This window comes from Pungitius pungitius, chromosome 5, assembly GCF_949316345.1.
Source record: "Pungitius pungitius chromosome 5, fPunPun2.1, whole genome shotgun sequence".
NCBI lineage: Eukaryota > Metazoa > Chordata > Actinopteri > Perciformes > Gasterosteidae > Pungitius > Pungitius pungitius.
The window spans coordinates 3,255,824-3,278,571 of NC_084904.1; the positions used below are offsets into that span (position 1 = coordinate 3,255,824).

The window sequence follows — 22,748 nt, forward strand, 5'->3', positions numbered from 1 at the left end:
CTTTGAAAATGATGAGAAATTTAAATTTGTTATCTCATCTTTTAAAGCCAAAACATTTTTGTGACGTTTTTAATACAAAACGATAATAAAAACCACATATTTGATGAACCATTGGTAATCTTTAAGCACTCTTATCAAAGCACGGAAGGAACAGAAGGTTCCTGCTATTAGAACAGTATTTCTTTCTGATGCCTGCTCACATTAAACAGAGTTAAAAGTCAGAAATGCTGAGAGGCAGTGAACCACACTGAATCATTTAATACATTTTCGTGCAACATTTCACCTGATGATGGTGCCAGACACATGACAAGCGATAAACAAGAGAAGCTGAACAAAACAGACAACCGCATTTATTATTGTTTTGAGTTATTTACATTTGTTTCAATTACAAAATATGAAATGTGGCCAGAATCAAAGCGAACAAATCTCTCAGACGTTTCCTTTTCTTGGCATGTGAATTTGACAGCACTCACGTGTGCGTTTGGCTTTTAATTACACGGTGCCGTCTGTGTCTGGACAATGTGCTTCGCGAGTTTTGTGCTCAATTGTAGGCAGTGTTTTGCTTTAGGATGAGCTATGAATCACAAAAACAGAAAGAACTACAACGTGGAATGCATGTAAAGACTGAATCTCAGCAATAATGCCACAGAAATGGATGGAGGTGAGATTCTGTGGTGAATTCACAACTCTGAGGTGACTGAACTGCTGCCTCCTTGTCTTCAGATGAAGCAGCATCTCGGATACTTCACACACTTCACCACACCTGCAAACACGAAACCTGCAATGCTGCCTTCAAGACTCTTACTATTATAGTTATGTGTGTGAATTTAAAGTGCAATTTATATCAACACAGAACCAAACTGTTACAGTGAAAGGCAGGACGTGTCAGTTGCACATATAAGCAAAGAATGTATTGTTCAGACTCTATATTAGTTTGTTACACAAGGACAACGGCTGTAGGTGCTCCTTTTAGGTAATATGATTAATCTAAATCTCACTCATGATGCCTGAATCCATGTTTCCCATCATATTTTAAAGCAGTGTGACATTCAAAATAAAAAAAAGTTTCAACTGTCCATGTGTCCTCGTGCTCGTTCTGGGATGTTGAAATATCTTAGTGGTATCTTTAGCCCTAGCCGATACATTACATTATTTAATATCCGTGAACATAACGCTCGCACATGCTTGGAGGAGATCAGTGTCAAACATCAACAACCACTTGTCCACATTGTTGTGAAAACGTAAAAACCCTTCTCCAGTGGTGCCGTTGACCTGACTTGAGGCAACAATGTTACAGAGCGGGGATGTGTAGTGTACTGCAATAATCTCTCAGACACCGCAAGGTGTCCTTTTGCCACTCTAGAAACGGTTGCTGGGCAACAGCATCCTTCAGATTCATTCTTCGGGTAGTATCTATGTTGCCCCAACTTACTACCATCATGTCGGTGCTTTCGCTTTTGAGTTTTTCGTAGCCCAAAAACAGTGTCCCTCTTCCTGTTGGTCGTTTTCCCTTTATCAGCTGGTTTGGCCAGGGGGGGGAGGGGGGAGGGGGGGGGGTCCCACCCGGGCCGGCGGTGCTTGAGAAACTACACCGGTTCAATCAGAAGACCCATTAGAATGTTTGGCTGCTCAACGGGGGCAGTTATGGGTTTGTTGCACATGGGGCAGACGCAGCGTACCTCCAGCCACTTCACCAGACACCTGAGCAAAGGATCACAGACAGGAGGGGGATGCTTTTACTTAGGTGAGAGTATCATTATAACAATATAAAATACTTTATTCTTATGATCTAACTTGAGTAAAAACAGATCTACTCACCTGTAAAAGCATGAGTGTTCAATGTGGGTAAATACTCTTGGGTAATTGTATCTACAAGGACGGTATTCCCTTCTTAAATGTAAAGGTTTGATGTTCATAGTATTCATTATAAATATATAAATAAGTAGTTGAATAAAGTGTACAGTTTTCCTTATGAAATTTGAGGGAGATTTAACTGAGAGTTTAAATCAACCACCTGCTGTCGCCACTCCACCAGAAGCACGGTGTCCAGCCTCAGGGGGATGCTGTCCTATCTCATCTGTACACGGGGCGACGCAACTGTGGGGTCCATCACTCAAGCATTTGTTCATCTATCATTTTTGTTACTCGTACCTTCTGAGACGTTTTGAGAGCAACTAGTCTCCAAAGATTCCAAACAACCTAAGAGACCATATTCATCCCTATTTCTTTAGATCATTTGTGTCTGTCCATCTCCTTTTCCTGCCTCCGACTCTGTCATCTGACTGAGGGCATCTGAGGATTTTTTCCGTTCAACCATTCAGAGTTTGAAACCATCTCTGTGATCCAAATAGTATTTCAAGTTTTCGAGTTGTTTAGACAGTAAAATACAATGATTTCATTATCATGCCTTTTTTTTATTTAGTCTCTCCTGATTGATATTGGTGTAAAACATGCTAATGTTCAAGTTGACCGCAGTTTGAGACTCAATAATGCTTCCCCTGCCAGGTTTAGTCCCTGATCTCCGTGTCGCCTACCAGGTGCATGCTGGGATGTGCTATTGTCTGAACCAGTCCTTCCTGTAATGCTGCGATTTAGACATGAATGATTCAACTAAAACTGTGTGTGAATCACATCAAACACGGCCATTTTCATTTGCCCATGTGGGTGCAAAGTGGCAAGAAGAGTAAAACATAGACTTACTTCCTGTGGAAAGCATGTTGGCATGGCAACACTCCCAGGTCGTCCTTCATTTTGAAGTCCTCCAGACACACGGCACACGTCTGCTGCGTGAGTGACAGAGTGAGGACAGGTATGAAATTATCGTGCATCATTTTTTGCCTTTTCCTTTCAAAACGTTTCAATTGTTTTGCAGAAACCAGTGCATTTGTACTTTGTAATTCACATCCTTACCCCATGAAGATTCAACTTTTTTGGATCTCCTTTTAAAATCACCTGAAGTAACAAAAACAAAACATGTTTCAGAGAGATTTATTTATTATCGTTGCGTCCTACAGGGTGCTTCGATATGGACGCCAGGCTATACCTCTCTGTATCCAAACCGCTCACTCTGGGCTTGGTGTCGTAGTTTGCTGTGGATGAAAAGGAAAACACATTAATGTACGTCTCATTTAAATTGTTGGAAGAAGGACTCAGAACCTTAAAAAGTGAGTTTGAAGAAGTCAGATGTAACTTTATTCTTGAAAGCATTATTATTATGAAGATCATTGATAATTAAAAACGGCCAATTATCTGCTTTGCTTATTATATTATAAGTACATTTTTCTACTCCGAACTTTTATATGAAAATCCTGATTAGTGCAGCTTAAAGTAAATAAAATATTGAAAAACCCCTCATCTTGCAGAGAGTAACGTTATTTTTGCGCTGGTTGCACTGAGCACATTGTAACTACTATTAGGCGATAAAGATGTCTTTATTCGTTCTGAGCTGACTGTAGCAGCAGGTGTTGGATTCAGGCTGAGGTTTAACATTTGTGAGGTTACATTATGGGACGTAAGCTTGGTGGATTAACTGTCTTCTCGAAGAGCTCCCCATCCCCTGGCTAAATACTTGCTTCCCCTGCAAGCACACGCTCACACGCCGAAGATGCTAGCGCACACACTTTCACGCCCACGGATACACACACAAACACAGCTAATGAGTGCGTTGCGTCTTCCAATCCCCTGCACCGCCCTCCTCACCGACAATAGAGAGAGGAGATCTTTATCACTTGGCGACTTGCGTCGGTTATTTTTGGCCTCCCGCTTTTACACAACTAAACATAGACTAAAATGTCCATCGCTGTCCGTTATTTAAGCCCCAAACTAAACACAGTCACAGCATTTTAGATAAAAGATACATGTTTTGTCTTTGATTCCCCCCCCCCCCCCAAGGAGGAAAAATAATTACAGTCGGGAAATGGCAGTAATTTGTCACTTGGTTCCACTGTTTACGCTGATTGCCGCTAACAATCTTCCACGCAGAACAATGTGAGGATACACGTTTTACATGTGCTGCAGCTTCCCATCCCTGAGGAATGGGTTGAAGTGGGTGCTTGTGCGCCAAATTCAAGAATAGAAAAAAATCTTATTGTACAACATAAGAGATGAGAGGTACTCTCCTCTCCTCTGTGTTGTATAGAGTAGCAGAACATTGAAATAAACAGCTAAAGTAAAATGACCCCAAAATTGTACCCGAATGTCCTTCTTGGGTAAATCCTGATGCTGAAAACACTGAAGCAGACCTGCTGCTGTTAGAGCGCATTGGGGGGGGTAATTAGATGCGATTTAGGGCGCTTGACACCCTTGGGGTTTTGCAGTCTTGTCCATAGCAAGAACTGCTGTGTCCGCCCCCAGTTTGTGCCAATATTAGACACAGCGGCTGAAATGATATAATTGCTATTTGCTTCGAATGATTAAAGAGGAGATCTCACATAGACGAGTGGAGATAGATGTTGAAGTTCCCGTAATGTTAAAATTAAACAACCTAAACGAGAGAGAGAGAGAGAGAGAGAGAGAGAGAGAGAGAGAGAGACAGTCTGAGTGCAAAATAGCTCGCCCCCCCCCCACAGAGAATGACATTCATCCCTCAGTATTCATCCGGTGAATCATCCGGTTTAATAAATAAATTCACAATCACACTCCTACCCCAAGCGTCCCGTCAGCACGTTAATGGGGCGGAAAGGAAGTGACTCATTGGTTGTGCTTCGAGAGGACCGGGAAAGACCCGAGCTCGCCTGGCGCTGTTGAGGGTCAGTGCCGAGCCCAGGCCCGAACAAAGCATTAACAAACACAAAGATACGGCAGCGGGGTCGCCGTTTCTCTGGATGATAACACATCCCAGAGATTTAACACAGTTCACACCTGAGTGCAGGTTTAATTATACCGGTACCGAAATGACCGTAATTCCGCGTAAGGAATTTTGTTGTGGCGGTGTTCTTTTTTTTTTTATACGGGTGTTTTGAGGTCACGAGTAAACTGCTTTTTTAAGGTATTCAGAAGTTGGTTAGATCGTAGGCACGGTGCTGCTGCGGGAATCAACGCACGTGTAATCACAGAAATTACACAGCATAGAGAGGGAAACGCATAGAAATGGAGCAACGAGCAACGTTGCTCCGAATGTCTCCGGCAATTTTTGCCATTGTTAGACATTTTAAATAAGAAGCATTCAGAATAATGCACAATAATGTTGTCTCAGAATTAGGAAAAAGACCCTTTGCCAGTGTTGGAGTTGCCTTTTGAAAAATGGTTGGTATTTTGTACGTTGAAGCGTGACGTTTTTGTGGGCTCCCGCTGCGTCGAGTTCATTCGGAGTCTCTCAGCAGTTTTCCTCACACATTGTGGCGAGCGGCTTCCTGTTGCCTCACATCCTGTCCTTCAGACACAAACGTCCATTCAGCCCACCAGGCCGTTTCTCAGTCGACAGCGGGAAAGGTCACCACGTTCCCCCTTTTTCCCCTTCCACCATCCGTCCCTTCAGACTTAAATATTTCCATTTTTCATTATTGGATGGATTGCCATGTTTTTTTTTCTCACATATAATCATGAGCCCCAAAGGATAAATCCTATTCATTTGATTCCCTGATCTGGTCAATGTGATTTTTGTCTAAAACATTTTATTATCAATAAACCTGACAAGCCACAGCGTTGCTTTGTTTAATGAAAGAAGTAAATCCATTTAAATTTGGAATCGACACAAACGGCGGCTGCAGAGCACAAAAGGCAGCCTAACAAAGCCTCAACAAGTGTTGTTTTGTGCTGTGAAACTGGTTTTTGTTTTCGGGGGGGGTTGGTACAATTAGGCCATGGTTGCACTTCTCTTTGCAACGCCCCTTTTGGGATAAGACGTGCCAGACCGAAACTCAGCTATTTATTCCAGAGAGGACCGTCGTGGCTGTGAAGACAAAAACACAACACAATTCCTCGTCCTCCCCGCAGTGTTTGCTGCCTTGTTTCAATTCGATTTGGTGGTACACATTATCCTTTAAAACTCTTCACAATACCAGTTATTTTGGTGTTTAAAAGCTTTTACTACGAGGCAGCAAAATCCAGTTAAGTGACTGTTGGGGAAACTTTACTTTACAGGCAACAGTCTGTTATCTCTCACATGGGGACACGTGGTGTTCTGGGGCAACAAATGTTATCAGGGTAGTTTCCCCCGTGAGCTTTTATTGTCTCGTGTGTAAACAAAGGGTTGTTTCTCATCTCCCCTACAATCATGAATAACAACACTGTGGTGACCAGTGAGTGACCCATCCTCACCCGCTCAGTATGCGTGTTATCTAAGACCGTATCACTCCACGTCGGGGGATGGACACCACCTGGGAGGAAGCATGGATGCACGACTTGGATGGATGCATGACCCCCCCCCCCCCCCCCCCCTGTGTCGCATAATGTCTTTCTGACATGTCCCCTCCTCATTAAGAGATCTGAGTCAGCCTGGCTGATGGGATCCCCCGCGCGGCAGCTTGCCGTCTCGCGGCGTGCGGTTATCGGCGTTGCGGCATCACAGAGACCCATGTAGAGGCAGTGGTCTCGGTCCTGTCACAAACCATTCTGTGGCAAATTTGCTTGTGGTGAATAATACGGTATGGACTAGATCCGAGGCGACTACAGTGACTGACTTTGAACAAAGCCGTAGGATTGTTTCGCTTTCCACGCATTGCTTTCAATCGTCGGCCTCTCACCTGATGGAGTAACAGCAGAACATGATACTCAGGAGGAAGATAACGATGCCTGTCCCAAAGATGACCATGTAGAAGGGCAGGTCGTTGGTGGACGGCATGTCACACGACAGGAAAATTCCTTCACTACAGTAGCACCCTAAAAAAAGAGAAGGAGGGAAGATGTAACACACATTTGTTGGAGGAGGGAGGCTGGAAAACAGACAAACACGAAACTGCTAAACCTGAGAAAATATCACAAAAACACACATTAAAACGTACTCTTCTATTCATCTTCAGCTGAGGGTCAGCTGTGTCATCCTCTAATGGAAGTCAGAAGCTTTACACACACATGCACAGACTCAGAAACTGAGGAAAACCACCACTGCACTCTTTTGTGATGGCAAATGAGTCCTTTTAGTAACACTCTTAGTGGTAGTAACACTCTTATGACGGCATCCAGGCAACATGGCGATACCTCGTGTAACACTGCAGGTCCACACTTCTTTGTCCGTAGCTTAAAGTCATCAAGGTGGAGAGACGGGAGCAGCTAGCCACAGACAAGGAGTATTTTCTCTGCTCGAGCCTCGTTTTTTGGAATTGAAATGTAATCTATTTAATGACACTGATGGAATCCGGTTCATTGGATTCAGCAGACTCAAGATCACTTGAGAATCGGAGAGTGCGATTTGATTGAAATGGCAGCAAAATGGATCTGAAGACTTGCAGAGGGAGGCGTATCGAGTGCTTTTTAGGGAGAACTTGCGCAGCGTGCTCGACTCCCAACAGATGGTGTTTCCATTAAGAGTGTCCCAACCCCCCCCCCCCCCCCCCCAATTTGTGTCACACTCCTTGCTGTGACGCTACACTCCCATGTGCGCTTGTTTTACCATGAAATAGATTATCACTGTAGCGCTGCTATTTGCGGTCAAGGTCACAAGTCACAAAGGATTGAAGAACAAATGTGGCGACGGCCATTGGAGCCTTTTGCACTAAGTACAGTACTTTATGTTATTTCTGTTATGTGTATATATACGAATCGAATTTCCAGGGAGAGACTAACGCAGAGAAGCAGACACAGAGAGCACACTTGTGTTTTGTGTGCATGAGCAATGAGGAGTCAGTGTCTGCATGTGAGAGGGGGCTTTGTGAGAAGGGGATCGCACTAACCCAGTGAGTGTTGGTGAATAGGAGCTCACACAGGACTCAGCGCGGTCTGCTGATATCAATCTCCCCACATTCGCAAACAGGAAGACAAGGACTTGTGCCACAAAGGGACGAGGGAATCCGCAGATTTTCATTTTGATAAAAAAAAAAAAAAAAACGCACGTAGCTGAATGACAAAAAAAATCATTTTGTTTAATGATAAATAGAGAAATCCAGACTCCTCCAGGTGACCCAGTGGCAACTCATCTCATGGCTGAAACAAACTGTGTGAAATACCCAGAAACGACATTCACCAGTTTCTCCTTTCTGTGTAAAGGCATCATGTTCTTCCTCTTTCACAGTCTAAAAGCAAGCAAGCAAGTCAGGTGGACTGAAATGCCTAAAATGTTCAGTGGTGTGAATGTGTTGTTTTTTCTAAGTGTACTAGTCAGACTGGCAACCTCCCTACTGTGGGGTGGATGAATTGACGGACAGGCAGTTGGACAAACTGATGGATGGATAGACTCGTGAAAACAAATAGATGGATGCACAAGGAAGGATGGATGATGGGAAATCAGATGAATATATATATGGGTTAATAAGCCGATTGGACAAACTGACCGATACATGGAGACCTTTAACAGTTTCATATCCCCGTGCTGGGTATTGTTCTGTTTTTTTTATAGATAAAGGTATTTCTAGTCAGTCCTGCAGCCAAAGTGACACGCTGACATTTCAATTTGACATTTCTCCTGCCTCACAGTGAAAATTGCAGCGCGAGAGGATCGATGCTTCGCACCTCGTGGGTTTCACTGTCTCTGTGTGCGATTCATCGAGTCGCTGCTCATTCGAGTTCCGCCGCTAAACGACTTCACTCCGTGAGAGGCGGTCACTGCCCAAAGACGCAGACGTCTGTAAATGAAACGCAAGCTGGGGGACGCGTGCAGGGCCGCGCCGCCGGGATCTTACAAATCAAGAGGTCAGGAGGCAAACGTCTTACTTTTGACTAGCCACCAACCACAATGACCAAATGCACATTCCACTCTGTTCAATTGTATTTTCTGTAAATCTGATCTTCCATCATTCTGGTCAAAATGTAATTTTGTATTAAAGATTTTATATTTAAAAAAGCTTCAGGTCGTTGACTAGTTTAGTTTTTTTGCATTTGGGAGGTGTAAACAGTAGACCAGAAGAGAAGGGTTCATTGAAACAGTTCGAGGTAAAATGATCCCATGTTTCACTAAAAATGCACAGATGTGGTAAGAGTTTAAAAAAAGAAATATAAATGTGTGTACAACTTCTTCCCCGGGCCTATGTGGCCCAGACAAACAGCCTTTGAGACTGTTCATGTATCACGGATGCCACAATGGTTGTTGGACTCCCGGGAGAGAGGATGTGAACATGCACTCAAACAAGACAAATACGTATAGATGTAGATCTCGTGCTCTCCATCTTTTCCATTGAGCCAAGCAATCTGCTTCACAAAGATCGTCAGCAGACAAAGAGACACACGCTGGGGTGGCGGTGGTGGAGAGAGCACGCGTTGCAGTGTTCAAGTCTAGCACAGATGATGGAACAGATCACCTGGGATGCCGCTGCAGACTCATAAACCACAGTCTGGGTCATTTGTATTCAGGCCTTTCTGTGTGTGTGTGTGTCTGTGTCATGTCCCAACCATCTTGTCTGTTGGTATGGATGGATGCGTGGAGAGCAGACAACTATGTGTGGTGTTTTCTCCATGGGTGGAGCCCTGAACCACTGACCTACGTATGTTGGCACAGTCAGGAGGTGCCCCGTTGCCATGGCACCAAGAGTAGCAGATGACGGGTGGCCTGCAGCAAAAACGTTTGCGTTTTGAGAGAAACCGCGTCGGTCTGATTGAGTTTCAGCCGTCCGAGAGACTCTTTTGAGTTTTTATTCCAAAACACAGGATGGTTCCTCTGTAAAATACGTGGACTATGGCGGCTCCTCCGAAATCACTGGTAGGGTTTTGTCCTATTTACGCACAAACTCACACACAAAGCTGCTGCTGCCGCCCGCATTAAAGACAGAACTTCCTATGAAATATTTAAACAGTTCAGATGGGGGGGGGGGGGGGAAACACTCATGCGTGCATGCATGACTGCTGCTGCCGCTGAAGAAGAAGAGGGATATGAAGAGGGTAGCTGGTGCACTGTAGGCATGATCCCAGATGCACAGAGCTGAGCTGTGTGGCTGTCCTCATCTCTCCAGCAGGGTGCAGTTTCTCATATGAATAGCAGGGGAGTCGAGCAGCACAAAGCGAGTAATTGTTCTTGTATGAACACCAACCACAGGCCACCGAGGAAGCTGCTGTGGCTCCTGCACTCAAATAGGCAAAGCCGAGTAGAGGGGGACAACCGATCCATCACCTTCACGAGGTTTCAGCGTGAAACGTCAACACCGAAACACTGACGCACCCATGAAGGGGTTCCTTTTGTTTCAAGAAGGGCGGACGCGCCTGCGTACGCAAACAGCAGTTTTCTAACCACACAGAGAAAGTTGTTTAGACTTGTTTAGGGCTTTTGGAGATAATTGGTAAAGATTATAAGTGTGTCATTCAGTGTGAACATCATTAGCCAGAGAGGCCAAATGTTACAAAGAGACTGACCTGGTGGGGCTCTCAACTGGAATTAATTTGATTAAGCAGCCTTTTATTCTACCAATCAATGCAGAGATTGAACATTCAGATACGCTTGTTTTAACGTGTTCATCAGCGGAAAACAGGATATATATCTGCCAATATAGGAATATTAGATAGTATTATGTGGTAACTTAAAAAATACAATAAGAATTATACTTTAAGTCCTTATTTTTAGTATCTACAAGCAAGTTATATTTTATATTACTATAACTTGTTTTTTTCTGTTGAGAAATGTAGGAAATGCTCTTTGTATTTTCCCACAGCACAAGGTGACCTAATGGATCAGCTTGTTGACCAAAAGTCAATATATACAGTATATATATATATATAATATAAAGATATCCAGTGTGTGACAAAAGGAAATATTCAAACCATCACACTTGAGAACCACTTTTGCTTGAAAAAATTACAATAAACTATACAGAAGTTGCTGATTCACTTTCTGGTAAACAGTTAATTGATTTGTTGCCTAATGGTTATAGATCTAATAATGGCGTAACAGGCAGGTTTAAACAAAATCCGGGTAAAGGTGTTAATTACCTTTCAGAATGTTACAGCTACCAAAGCTCCTCATACAAAGACTTATTTTATACAATTGTACTATATTGGCATTCGAAATGTTGTGGCCCTCGGAGGGCTCACAGGAGGAGAGTAAGTTGTGGACAAATACATTAATAAATACTTCTACTGTATACAGATATATTATACGTTATAAGCCATTCATGACGATGATGTTGTCATAGTGCTTATGAAATAAAGTGCAGGGCTATTCCATGCCACTATTACCACCACGAGTCCGTGTTTTTCTTAAACACTTACAACAGAAGTCACTCACAATAGAAGTATCTTAGTATTTAGAAAAAGGCACTTCAGCGATTAGGGAACTGCAATGTAGCTGTGTGACATGACTGGAGCGAGGGGTTGATAAGGCTGCGTTGCACATGATCTCGGGAGGCCTGTAACAATGAAAGACTGCTCACCGTTACCACACCACAAAGCTAGGTCCATCAATGCACCAGAAGGATCCGATCCGTGGTCACAGCAAAGCCGGTGGATGCGCGCAATGAGGTGGCCCGAGTAGAGCCAGGGACTGTCCGCCTGCGGGGTGAACGAGACAATGGGACCTGTACGAAATAGACCAATAAAAAAGTGGATAAAAGGCGGTTTGTTTGTTTTTGGTCGATAGTTGAAGCGGGGTTATCCTATAGTTTGGTTCATCGCGCGCTGTTGGACTCTGTTATTATTAATAAACGGCACAACACTGACCCAGCGGCAGCATCTGCGCGAGAGAGACTACAGCACTGGCTGGATTTGCCTAATCCCGCCCCCGCCGACGCATGCTGACGTGCGGGGGGACCAATCACCAGGCTGCTATGGTCGGCGTGTTTCGCGACTACCCGGTTGGACCGGCAGCGTGGTTTCTGCCACCATTTCTCCTATTCCATCATGTTTAACAATGCCAATGCCTTGATAAGACTTGAAAGCCTCGAAAATGACTGAGGTTAAGAGTCAGAGTGGTCTCTCCCACACAGAGTATCCCTGTAGGTGGGCCTTGAGGCCAAATGTAGGCTACATGTGGGCCCCTACTAACCCCCCCCCCCCTTTATCCCACACTTTACATGCACACTGTTATATGGTGTAAACTTAATTTTTGCAATCTAGGATAGACGTGTTTTTCTGCTAGCTCTGAGACTAAAGAAAAAGATGAAATAATCCTCGCTATTGTCGCAAATGTTAAATGGACTGGTGCCTCTGAGGTCTCCTCAATGCGCTTCACGCCCCATGCTGGCATGGCATGGCCTACCATGTGAGGAGTTAACATTCACACTCACTCATTGTGACGCGCATGACAATTGGGAGGGATTTGGGTTTAAGTGTCTTTCTTGCCTAAGGATACTACAAACAATTTTCCATTAAAACATATTTAATGTTAGTTGCTTGAAATAAGGTGTACGCTAGCAGAAATGTAAGCTGGTATAATGCTCTGAGCTATGATGTAAAATAAGTACCTGAATATGTCTCTTGTAAATATTGAACCTTTGATTTTTATTTCAAAAACAAGATCCCGCCCTGCTTTACAGCATTGCACAGCACAAATTAAAAGAGTTTAACTACTTTGATTAAATTAGGAAACTAGTAACAATAAATTAAGAATGATTTCTCACAACAGAAATGGAGCCAATCTGAAACAATTGGGAGAGTTAAAGTTAAGCTGCTAGCTGCTTGTTCAACATCAAGTAGGCACACTTTTTTTTTCTTTGAGTTGTTGCTTGATTATAGGTCTAAATCATACGTCTAAAATGTGAATCAGAACGAATATATGAATGTATGCTGTCATACGCAGTCATCCCGCCTGCTGCTGGTTTCCCCATCACCATGTTCTCACTGGATCATCACCATCATCTTCATTAGGCCTCATCGCCACTATTCAGCAAATACAACCTTCTCTTCGGAGGCAGGTGGGTTTGTTTTTCTTATCCCTGCGGCTAATTCATGGAGAGGTACACACATTTATTCTTCTTCTCGTTGTTTGGCTTTTAACATGTTCACGACATTGAAGAATACATTTAGCCACATTAGGCCAGAAATGAATTCATACTGAGAACTGTGCATCATTTCAGATGGTAATTGTTCCTGCTCAAAAAGCACACATAAAGTATTACATTATAAAATATGCTTGTTTATGCAAGTTCATTTTTAAAAAAAACTGAAAAAGTAGTTATTGGTTGGAATAACTTTTTACTTCACACTTCACTAATTTTCCTTAAAAGACCCACCCAGATGTTCTAATACAAAGAAGTCAATCCCCGAAAAAAATATATACAAATAAGAACAATAATAGCAGATTAGATTTGACTAAATCCCCCCTAGACTGTATGCAAAGTTGCACATGCAGAGTGAAGCAGAGCGAGCTGCTGCAGGGTTTCAGAAGAAATAGAGCTGTTCGTATGCGGTGAAGTTTCCAGCGTAGACGGGCGTGTTGGTGTAAATCAGTGACGAGGCCTCTTCCTCAGGATTGTCAAAATGGTGTAAACTTCTCCTTCCTGAACAAAGTGAGATGCAAGTGATTAGAATAAAATAGACGAATAATCTCAACGGGACGATTGGGAACAACAGGATTGAAATGGATTTCAAATCTCTTTGCGTCTGGAGGACCTCAATCATTATTATCTTATGCTAGAATATCAATGCATGCTGTGTTGTTATACTCTGGAATACTTTGAGTTTATTGACACAGTAACCCTACCACTATGTTTTTTTTTTTTTGCTTAATGTGGATTGAATGGCTACAGCACCTCCGGGGGAACCGCAGAGTCTTGTTCGTCCCGCCACATTTTTATTCAATTAACCGAAAACACATATGTTTAAATAAAGTTGTGATTGGCCGTAGCTTCAGCAAAGCATCCATCCCTCAACCCCACACCCTCACAGACACACAAACATGAACTGCAATGTTTGTTGCTCCACCCAGTACGGGGGGGGGGCATTTTGAGGACACAGCATTGTTTCTCCACTGCCGTTATCTATTGCTAAGTAGCCTGTCTGGTTCTTCACAGGTTTTTGTAAAGAGATAAACGGGTGTAGTGCGGTTGGAGTACGGACGGCATTTTATTGTTATTCGTTGCTTTGAAGCAGGAGAGACAACCTGAGCTGAGTTTCACGTGGGGGACATTCAGAGAGGGACAAAGGGATAAGTAGTCCTCGCTGGGTTAAGGCATTCTGGGTAAAGAAAAGGCCTGCAGGTCAGAGCAGTTTCAGTAGTTGCTGCAACTTTTCATCATGCCATCGATGTGCAGGAAAACACCACAAATGAATGCCCCGGTTTAAAACACTGGTTCTATGTTGTTTCACGTGATAATTCATGTTCATGTGTATTTCGGTCCTTTCCAGTGAATTAGACGCAAAATGAGACTGTTTGTGAAAATTTCCATTCCAGGAAGGATTATCTGGGGTATTCACACCGAGCCCCAGCGGCAGAGCGACAAAGTGACTTACATTGTATTCAACGAAGAGGGTACAGACCCACAACAACAACAACAATCAAGACAGTACACTTTCTTCAAGAAAGCCAAAGTACAAAGTGCGATAAGTAAGTGCCCTCAAATCCATTGCATTAGGTCATTACCAAGCTTTACCGCAGTCACATCTTCAAACCATTTAAATCAGGATCAGGTGAGTTTCTGATGCAGTTTAATGGGTACGGTTCAGGGAGGCTCAAATCAGTTGTCACTTCTTTAATTAATTAATTTATTCTTTAATCTTATTTTTATGGACGAGACTTTAATGCTTTGAGGCAGCCGTCATTGAGGAGAAGGAATTGCCTGTATTGTTATAAAATACAGGCATAATGAAATTGGCCAACTACACTGGAAGTGTTTCCCCAAGCGTAGAGTTAACGCATGTGTAAATATTATAAACTTCCCTTCAGCCCTCATACGTTGGTCTAAAACTTCCTTTGATTGCAGGAGCAACTACTGCTGCCATCACATAATCGAGGGCATGCTACAAATAGTTCATAATGTTACCAAGGAGCGTGTTGGAGAGCCGATGAAAGCATCCCTTGAGGTGGGCATTGTCAGCTCGCTCTGCGCGCTGCATGTTTCTAAGCGAATCTTTAACATTGTCGACGTTACACAAAAATTGGAGGACTAAAAAAAAATTAATTTAAATGTCATCTTTAAACTGTGCATTCAAACATCTGTACATTATAAGCTGCATTATCTTGTCAAATTAAACAAGTGCGGAAACATTTAGAACCTTTTAGTAGCTTTTTGATGCCCTAATTTCACTTCCCAATCCGACCGTAACGGATGGCCCTGCCTTTATATGGAGAATTGAGAAGTCTTCTCTAATTTTTTTTTAACCTATTGCCTATTGATTTGGCTCTCAAAGTGCACAAGATTGATGCATTTAACTTTCAAATGCTGCGTTGACATGTGCGCCCCAATAGTATGTTGTTTTACGTTCATTGATTCATGCACCAATCAATAAATTAGTCAGCACCTACTGTATCAGAGTTTAATTTAACATGTGCAGTAAAAAAAATATGTTGTATATATCAGCACTTGTCCATACTATTGTTGGTTGATATGAAATCAATTGCTAACCACGTCACTTTTTATTGGAGTCAATATAGTTTGTGATCATTTGGAAAATATTATGGATATATCATCACAACCCAAAACCAGATTGGACAAGCGCAATCAAAAGTAGTTGTTATTTATGTTGTGTGTTTGTCATCTTACCTTCGTTGACAAAAAACTCAGCGACCAGAGACGACAACAGAACAGCGTGAGCCGAGTGAGGAAAGTTCAGCCTGGTGTTCCACTGAAAACGATTCACCTCCGGGTGCCACTGCACTCCATAGAAGGGATATGTTTTACCTGGCAAAAATACATTTGTTATTTAATAGGATATGATAGTTAAATGTTATATATGAAAATCTTCTTTTCTTTTCACCTTCTATAGTTGACACAAAGCGGACTCCGTTCTCGGCCACGTTGGTCGACAGCAGGGAGAAGAAACTCTGCAGCTTCTCATTTTCCTGGAAGGTCTGAAAGGACAGAGGGTACCGCAAGGATAACAAATAAAAATGTTTCTTTAAACTGTGTATAGTCTTATTGTGTAGGAATATTGACAACCCAAGGTGGGTAAAGTGTTAATTTGATAGGGAATAGGAATATTCGCCTTATAATGTTAATATCACCTGAGATTTTAGTAACCTGATGATTCAAATTCCAGAACCACAAACCAATGTGCAACTGTGTGTGTGTGAGTTTTTGGGCCCTCTGGGACGTAATGCAGCTTTGATTAAACTCTCAGGTTAAGGAGAACTAGTTGGGAGTAATTTATAACTTGTATTAAACCTACTGGTTGATCATCTATACATTTATCTCTGCGCTGTATGTCCCAGTAAGTACCAGTCATGTATGTCAGAAATCCTGGGGTCCAGGAAGTGAATCATGTGGTAGAGTGACACTTCACTGTACCTTGACTGCAACTCCATACTGATGAAAATTGCCAGTGAGTGGTTCGGAGGTCAAAGCCTTCATGAGATTGTCGGGGAAAGCCTGAAACATCCTGCTGGAGGATGCCTCTGCAGAGAGAACCATTTGTTAGAAAAACGACCTAATGACAAGGTTTCATCACACAGATTATTATTATTATTATTATTACATGAGAACACGCTTTGATTTTTAACTCGCTTCTACTGACACCCAGTGGTACAACTCAGTACAATTAGACAAATACATATTAAATAGTTAACTTTGTTCCTCACAACACACTCCATCAAGACATTCACTTAAACAACCGTAATGCCGTTAGCGCTGACCTGGGGTCAGGTCGAGGGGCAGCGCTACGTTCTCTGCTGCGGTGCTTTCCAGCAGATTTTCCCCGGCCACCAGCACAGTGAGCAGCTGCATGCCCATGCACGTACCCCAGATGGGGAAATAGTCCCCATCATCATTGGCCTAGACACACACACACACACACACACACAGAGTCACTTTGTTTGAGTCTGAAACAACAAACAACACCTTTTCGCATTCAAATCGGTATTTAAGTATAAATATATAAAAATGAACTGCAGATTAATATCAAATGTATCCGACTTCCGTGCAAAGTTGCCTTTCAGAGTCTAATAGATCAGTGATAGTAAAACGGAATTTAGGGGCTGCACGTACTGCCAGTTGTGTTGAACTTCACAATGAAACAATGGAAATAAGGAGCTGCAGAACAAACCATCAGAGCGAGTCTGTAAAAAATCTTTGCCACCCGGGCAAGGTCTGATGTCTCCAAGTCCGCTGCTCCCCCGATGAGAAGCAAGCTGAAGAGACATCGCAGAGTCATTATAGCAGTTGTCTTCCTTTAGGAGATAAATGTAATTTATCTTCCACTTGAAACTCAACTGAAGTTGCTCACAAAGCTCACCCGTTGATATTACTGAAGATCTTTTCATATTCAGTGGTCTTAAGAGTCAATCTGTAGACGACAAACACAATTATGTAATATATGGTGTTAATTCTTTCTGTGAATGCAAATATTTTTCTGCCTAAATTGACTAAATTGACTTTGAAAATGCTCCAGAAAAAGTATTTGGTATAATGTGGTCTGTCTTTACATGTATACACAAGATAAGAGGAATCAACCCACCGGATCGGCATCACTCTGCTCCCCCCGGACTCTGTGAATTTCACGTAGGAGGAAGGTATGTACGTCCTGCCGAACGGTTTCATTTTTTCATCTGAAACTATCTGGGTCAAGATACCTGTTGGGACAAAAAAAAAACCTCTGCAGTGATCCAGCTGCAAAGAAACAGTCGTTTGTTTTCAGTTGTCAAAAAGGTTTTTCCCCCTTAAACCTCACTCACCGATCACCGGTCTGTCGTTCACAGCCTCTGGGTTGAGTTTAGCCGGCAGAGCTTTGCTGCAACACAAGCAGCAGGCAAAAAGCAAGCAGACATGTGTCGACGATCCGGTGTTGGACATGATCTTGCCTCAGAGTCCAGGGTCAAATGGCACAGCTGTACAAGTGTGAGGTTGTTAAGAGAGCTGTGACTTATGAGGGAACCTGCCTTGAGATCAATATATAAGTCGAGTAAGAGGAGGATATAGTCAGTATGGGGAAGTCAGGAATGTCCAGATTTACATGTGACATCTCTTCAACTGCACGCTTGCGTCATGCTAGTGGCTCCTGAGGTTCACATTAGATATGCAGCCGACAGCACGGACTTTTTGAGAACTTTTTTAGCATTTAATGTAGCGGGAAACAATGCCGAATTCGGTAGTCGGCCGATGATTATACAAAAGTTGAAGGAAGTTACGTGAGAGCTTTAAAGAAAGCTGCTCTCCGTTCAACCGGCAGGCTGAGTTTATAGTGTTGTCAAACAGGTTTCACATAGAAAATGAAAACAGGTTTAAAAATCTAAAAAAGTTCTGGCTCAGCTGACAAAAACTTCAGCTATCAGGAAACATTTATTACCATAATATGTCCGACATACATGGAATTGGACTTGGTGGTTGGTGCATGAGAGCAGACAGTTTGACAATGGACAACATAGTGCAAGAGGAATTAAATAAAATGTAATGCTATGGTTAGTAATCTAAGGCTATGGGTTAGTTAAGAGTTTAAAAAGTTAAAAATAAAGTGCACCAGCGAACAGACTTGTAACAATCCTCAAGGGGTTTATGACTATTTTGAATAAATGAAGGAACGATCATTTTTGATAATCTAAGTTTCCTATTTTTCCCTTAGTTATTGTCCTTGAAAACTTTAATAAAGGAACAAAGGAAACCTCTCAGCCATGAACTCTCCAAATACAGACCAGAGAACACTCGAGCACTGCTGCTATAAGGCTATAACGCCGTCCCTCCCGCTGCACTGAGACACTCTGACCACGCTCTGATCCATTTAATTCCTGCATACAGGCAGAAATGAAAAAGGATCAGGCGTTTAGAAGTGGGGACAGGAAGTCAGAGGTTCGGCAGGGCGGTCAGAGATGCCAGACGTGTGTATTCAGAAAGGCTCAAAGCCCAAAGGCCCCCCCACTCCATGAAGGACCTGCGCCTGGCTGCTAACGAGCTGAATCACTTCTACTGCCGCTTTGAAAGACAAAGGAGCAGTCCTGAACCCATCCAGAGCCCTCGCACACCCCAGTACACCCCCCCCCACCCCTATCCCAGCACCAAACAGGTCCATGGCCCCCAACAGCTCCCCACAACCTCCACCCCACTGACGCCTCTTTCTATTCTGGAGAGGGACGTCGATAGGCCATTCAAACCGAAGGGCTCCAGGAAAGCAGCCGGCCCTCCAGCACAATGCTTCAACACCCCACAGGAGACATGGCAGGCCAGGATCCTGTTTGTGGACTTCACCTCTGCATTCAACACAACCATCCCGCCTCTGCTGCAGGACAAACTCTCCCAGCTGCACGGGCCTTTTCTAGCTTCCTCACTAACTTCTTCCTCTCTGACATGAAGCGGCGTGTGACGTTGGGGAAGCGTGTCTCGCCTCACCGGGACCATCACCACCGCCCCCCCCCCCCCCCCCCCCCTCAAATCTGCTCTTCTCCCAATACACCAACAGCTGCACCTCCGGTCCGTCAGGCTCCTAAAGTCTGCAGATGACTCCACCCTCATAGGACTCATCTCTGGTGAGGCAGGTCAATTAGGGACACATTTCATTTGAATCAGTGTAGTAGATTTTCTGGTGTGACGGGTTTTTCCTAATACTTGCATGGTGATGAGTTGATTAAAGGTTTTGCATTCAGGTTGAGCTAGATTGCTTGTGTGGTAGACAATGTTTAAGGTGGTCACTCCTGTGCCTCCAGTCTGTTAGAAAAGAACCACCAAGGGGAGACAAAGTGCCGCCAATGGAACAAATTCACAGTTGTACAAAACTAAATGACACAAGCAAAAGAACAGTATTTGGTTGTGTATTTATTATGTACACAGTATGTACATGTCCGATTAAAAAAAATGTTGTAAAAATCCATTGTACATTATTATAAAAACGCAGCAAGATATGAATACTTGTAAGATATTACATTTGTCGACCACCAACAATTCCAGTCCCTGCATTAATTCTCATGCACAGTTTTATAATTGTATCTGTTGGATAGACGTTAACACCTTCCCTCACATCCACGGGAGCGGCGATCACACTCTTATATATCAGTGTTTCTCTGAAAACAAAATAAAAACAATGTGTGTTAAGCTAAATAACTAAAATAGCCTTAAATACTTTGCCTTAGCTTAAGCTAAGAGTCTCTCCTGAAGCCACAACAAGTAGGTATGATGTGTTGTTGATGCATTGTTTAATTTGGTTTGCAACTTACCTCTAAGCCTTTCTATTTCCTGACAAACATCTCTGTACACATGAGCCAGAAGTTCTTCTTTCGGCTTCAGTCCATCCAGAAATACTAAGGAAAAACAGATAAATCAGTCATTTCCTCCTAATAAGTAGTGAATCTGCAACGGTGATCAAGATCAAATGTTTTTGAGGTCTCAACCACGTGAATTCAATTTATTTTGTGACCAGCATCACATGCTTTTGACGTGTCATATCCAACTGGACACTCACAGATTTCAGTCCCCATGCTCTCCATCTCCTGCCGGTTTTTCAGGTACATTGGCCACACGTGTCCATCAAAGTACCCAGGAGGATCGGGAGGAGTGTAAACCCTCGAACTGCAATAGAGGTCAACACATGGACAAAGACTTCCTCTCTCTGCATCTTTGGATGCTGCAGCTCAAACATAACTCATAGGCATAAAACTGGAACCAAATCCATTCAAAAAGAAAAGACAAGAGTATTGATGTTAAATGCTGACACCTTCGTCTCCTTTTACAGACATCGTAGGGTATCTCCATGAAGTATCTCTTGTAAAACAGCTCATTCAGAGGGCTGGGAAGGTAAAGCACACAAAAACATTAGTGAGTTACAGCACAATGACCTTATTCTTGTTATGATTATAAAGAGAGAAGTTGTATCAAGTAACAGGGTTGTTTCCAGGGAACTGTGTGATAATGGGCCAATAAATCAAACAGTAAATCACAAACACAGTAGCCCCCCCCCCCTCCCCTCGTGTACCCGTGGTTGAAAATGAGGAAGCCCTCGACTATCAGCACATGGACCGCCTCATCCGCTGATGGTGTCGTGCGCTCTGGGTTCGGACCTCGCCGCCTCAGAAAGGCCTCGGGATCTCTCCTCCACGAGTCGACCTCGCCCATCATCGTGTCCATGAGGAGAGCATCGAGCTCTTCAATGAAATGCAATGAGAAGTGCACAAAGAGGTTTTTCATTATTAAAGTTATTTATTATCAAAATACCAATCATTGTCTGGTTCCAGCTCTTCAAATTTGAGGGTTTTCTTGTTTGTTTCATGAAGTTTGAATGGGAAACTGTAGCTTTTCACCATTTTACAACATTTTACAGTATAAATGTGTCCTTACTGTCATATTGCTTGAACCCATTGGTGTCCACTGGCACCACGGAATCATCCTGAAAAAAAGAGCATCCATTGTGATCACTTAAGTTCTCATTTATGCGTCGGCACTACCAAAGTGTAAAAAGTATGATATTATTCGGGGGAAAAAGTCAACCTTAAAATATGAATCCTGTGCAATGAGACAGCTGTTGGGTATCTGCAGGTGTAAACTCTTGGAAAGAGTTGATTTCCCCCCATTGGTAATCCTGAAAGAAAAAAGATTAGCAGATATAAGCTTCTGGCAGGTATGACCTTAGACGTGTGTGGCAGACAATAAAAAATAAGAAATTGCAGTGAGGACTTTTTCTTTTTTTATCTGTAAAATGTCCTGCCCAGAACATTTCAAAGTCACATTGAATATGAAACCTTTATTGTATCTTTCTTGGCTAACGGAAACAGAAAAAGAATATCTTCTGAGTATCTGGGCCACTCTTTGTCTAATTTTAAAATGTCTCATTCAGAATGCATCTGACTGCTGTTGTCACACACTGTGACATCACTGTTGTGTGTGGTTCAACCAAACCACACTCATCGGTGAATTAAAGTTCTTCACAGTTTGCTTTAAATCGATTTCCATTTAGACGATCCCAAAGTAATTTATTATCACATCTGATTTCAGGTTTGCATGAATTCTTGCATGTACAAACAAACACTTCAATGCCTCAACTTTGCATTTCGTAAGTAAATAAAATAATAATCAAAAACTCAGTTACACATTAGACACATGCAACTTATTCCTCTGCAAAGTCTTATATGTCACATGCTGTACTGATCTGGTGACGTGTCTACTGCCCCCACTGAAAGCAAATTAATATGTCATTGAATAATAGCGCATTTCTTCACTCTATATCTTATAAATGTGGTGTAAAAAAACTAACGCCTGCAAAATAGCTTCAGGGGTTCTACGGGCTATTTGCAGGCGAAATGGCGGAGGGGAACAATGCAAGGCGTGCAGGTCAACACGGCTGCACGTGGGGGGGGGGGGGGGGGGGGGGGGTTGTTAACATCCTGAGGCCTCAGGGCTTACTTACCCACCGACTCCTACGACTAGTGTCTTCATCTCACCGATTAATAACCACTGCTGGAAGTCAGCTAACATCTAACGTGCACACTGGTCCGTTACTACAGCTCCTCGCTCCGTGAATGACGTAATCACGCTTCTCCGCTATCGGAAGTTTGTGATTCGTTAATGCAGCTGTTACGTCAACCGACATACATTTAGTGCGTGGTATACAGTAAAATCAGTGTTACAACAGGGCTACATTGACTGAAAACCATGTGTGTGTGTGTC

General features: G+C 42.9%; 3 protein-coding genes across 6 annotated transcripts; all 3 read right to left on the reverse strand.

Annotated features, from left to right (window-relative positions):
• Positions 1-52: 52 nt before the first annotated feature.
• Positions 53-11,778, reverse strand: rnf122 (ring finger protein 122). 2 transcript variants are annotated; one of them, XM_037482524.2, is made up of 6 exons: positions 11,448-11,778; positions 6,684-6,819; positions 3,044-3,089; positions 2,911-2,952; positions 2,701-2,780; positions 53-1,701 (listed from the first exon to the last, which is right to left on the reverse strand). In XM_037482524.2, exons 1-6 carry the CDS (start codon positions 11,473-11,475, stop codon positions 1,587-1,589), a joined length of 447 nt encoding a protein of 148 aa, XP_037338421.2. In that variant the 5' UTR covers positions 11,476-11,778; the 3' UTR covers positions 53-1,586. The 2 variants fall into 2 exon arrangements, with proteins under 2 accessions (XP_037338421.2, XP_037338420.2); XM_037482523.2 differs by having other exon boundaries at positions 2,701-2,783; positions 11,448-11,777.
• A 1,383-nt stretch (positions 11,779-13,161) lies between these two features.
• Positions 13,162-17,957, reverse strand: LOC119224715 (gamma-glutamyl hydrolase). Its single transcript, XM_037481958.2, has 9 exons — positions 17,840-17,957; positions 17,623-17,737; positions 17,401-17,451; positions 17,212-17,296; positions 16,802-16,940; positions 16,458-16,564; positions 15,928-16,021; positions 15,714-15,851; positions 13,162-13,511 (listed from the first exon to the last, which is right to left on the reverse strand). The coding sequence occupies exons 1-9, from the start codon at positions 17,955-17,957 to the stop codon at positions 13,393-13,395; spliced, it is 966 nt and encodes a 321-aa protein (XP_037337855.2). The 3' UTR covers positions 13,162-13,392.
• Positions 17,923-22,732, reverse strand: nmrk1 (nicotinamide riboside kinase 1). 3 transcript variants are annotated; one of them, XM_037481960.2, is made up of 8 exons: positions 22,489-22,731; positions 21,573-21,663; positions 21,423-21,471; positions 21,061-21,229; positions 20,803-20,874; positions 20,551-20,657; positions 20,306-20,389; positions 17,923-17,992 (listed from the first exon to the last, which is right to left on the reverse strand). In XM_037481960.2, exons 1-8 carry the CDS (start codon positions 22,554-22,556, stop codon positions 17,967-17,969), a joined length of 666 nt encoding a protein of 221 aa, XP_037337857.2. In that variant the 5' UTR covers positions 22,557-22,731; the 3' UTR covers positions 17,923-17,966. The 3 variants fall into 3 exon arrangements, with proteins under 3 accessions (XP_037337857.2, XP_037337858.2, XP_037337856.2); XM_037481961.2 differs by lacking the exon at positions 17,923-17,992 and adding an exon at positions 19,888-20,152 and having other exon boundaries at positions 22,489-22,728; XM_037481959.2 differs by lacking the exon at positions 17,923-17,992 and having other exon boundaries at positions 19,888-20,389; positions 22,489-22,732.
• Between the last annotated feature and the right edge of the window lie 16 nt (positions 22,733-22,748).

Excerpts from the sequence above, each read along its gene's own strand:
- rnf122 (XM_037482523.2), bottom strand. The coding sequence starts at position 11,475 with ATGGACCTAGCTTTGTGGTGTGGTAACG. Across the intron at positions 6,820-11,447 it reads AGCTTTGTGGTGTGGTAACG|GGTGCTACTGTAGTGAAGGA; the intron begins GTGAGCAGTCTT and ends CTCTTTTTTTAG. Across the intron at positions 1,702-2,700 it reads CAACATGCTTTCCACAGGAA|GTGTCTGGTGAAGTGGCTGG; the intron begins GTAAGTCTATGT and ends TCCTTTGCTCAG.
- LOC119224715 (XM_037481958.2), bottom strand. The coding sequence starts at position 17,957 with ATGTCCAACACCGGATCGTCGACACATGTCTGCTTGCTTTTTGCCTGC. Across the intron at positions 17,297-17,400 it reads ATCTTCAGTAATATCAACGG|CTTGCTTCTCATCGGGGGAG; the intron begins GTGAGCTTTGTG and ends ATGTCTCTTCAG. Across the intron at positions 15,852-15,927 it reads CTTTGTGTCAACTATAGAAG|GTAAAACATATCCCTTCTAT; the intron begins GTGAAAAGAAAA and ends TATTTTTGCCAG.
- nmrk1 (XM_037481959.2), bottom strand. The coding sequence starts at position 22,556 with ATGTTAGCTGACTTCCAGCAGTGGTTATTAATCGGTGAGATGAAGACA. Across the intron at positions 21,664-22,488 it reads CTAGTCGTAGGAGTCGGTGG|GATTACCAATGGGGGGAAAT; the intron begins GTAAGTAAGCCC and ends TTTTTCTTTCAG. Across the intron at positions 20,658-20,802 it reads GTCTGTAAAAGGAGACGAAG|TTCGAGGGTTTACACTCCTC; the intron begins GTGTCAGCATTT and ends CCTCTATTGCAG.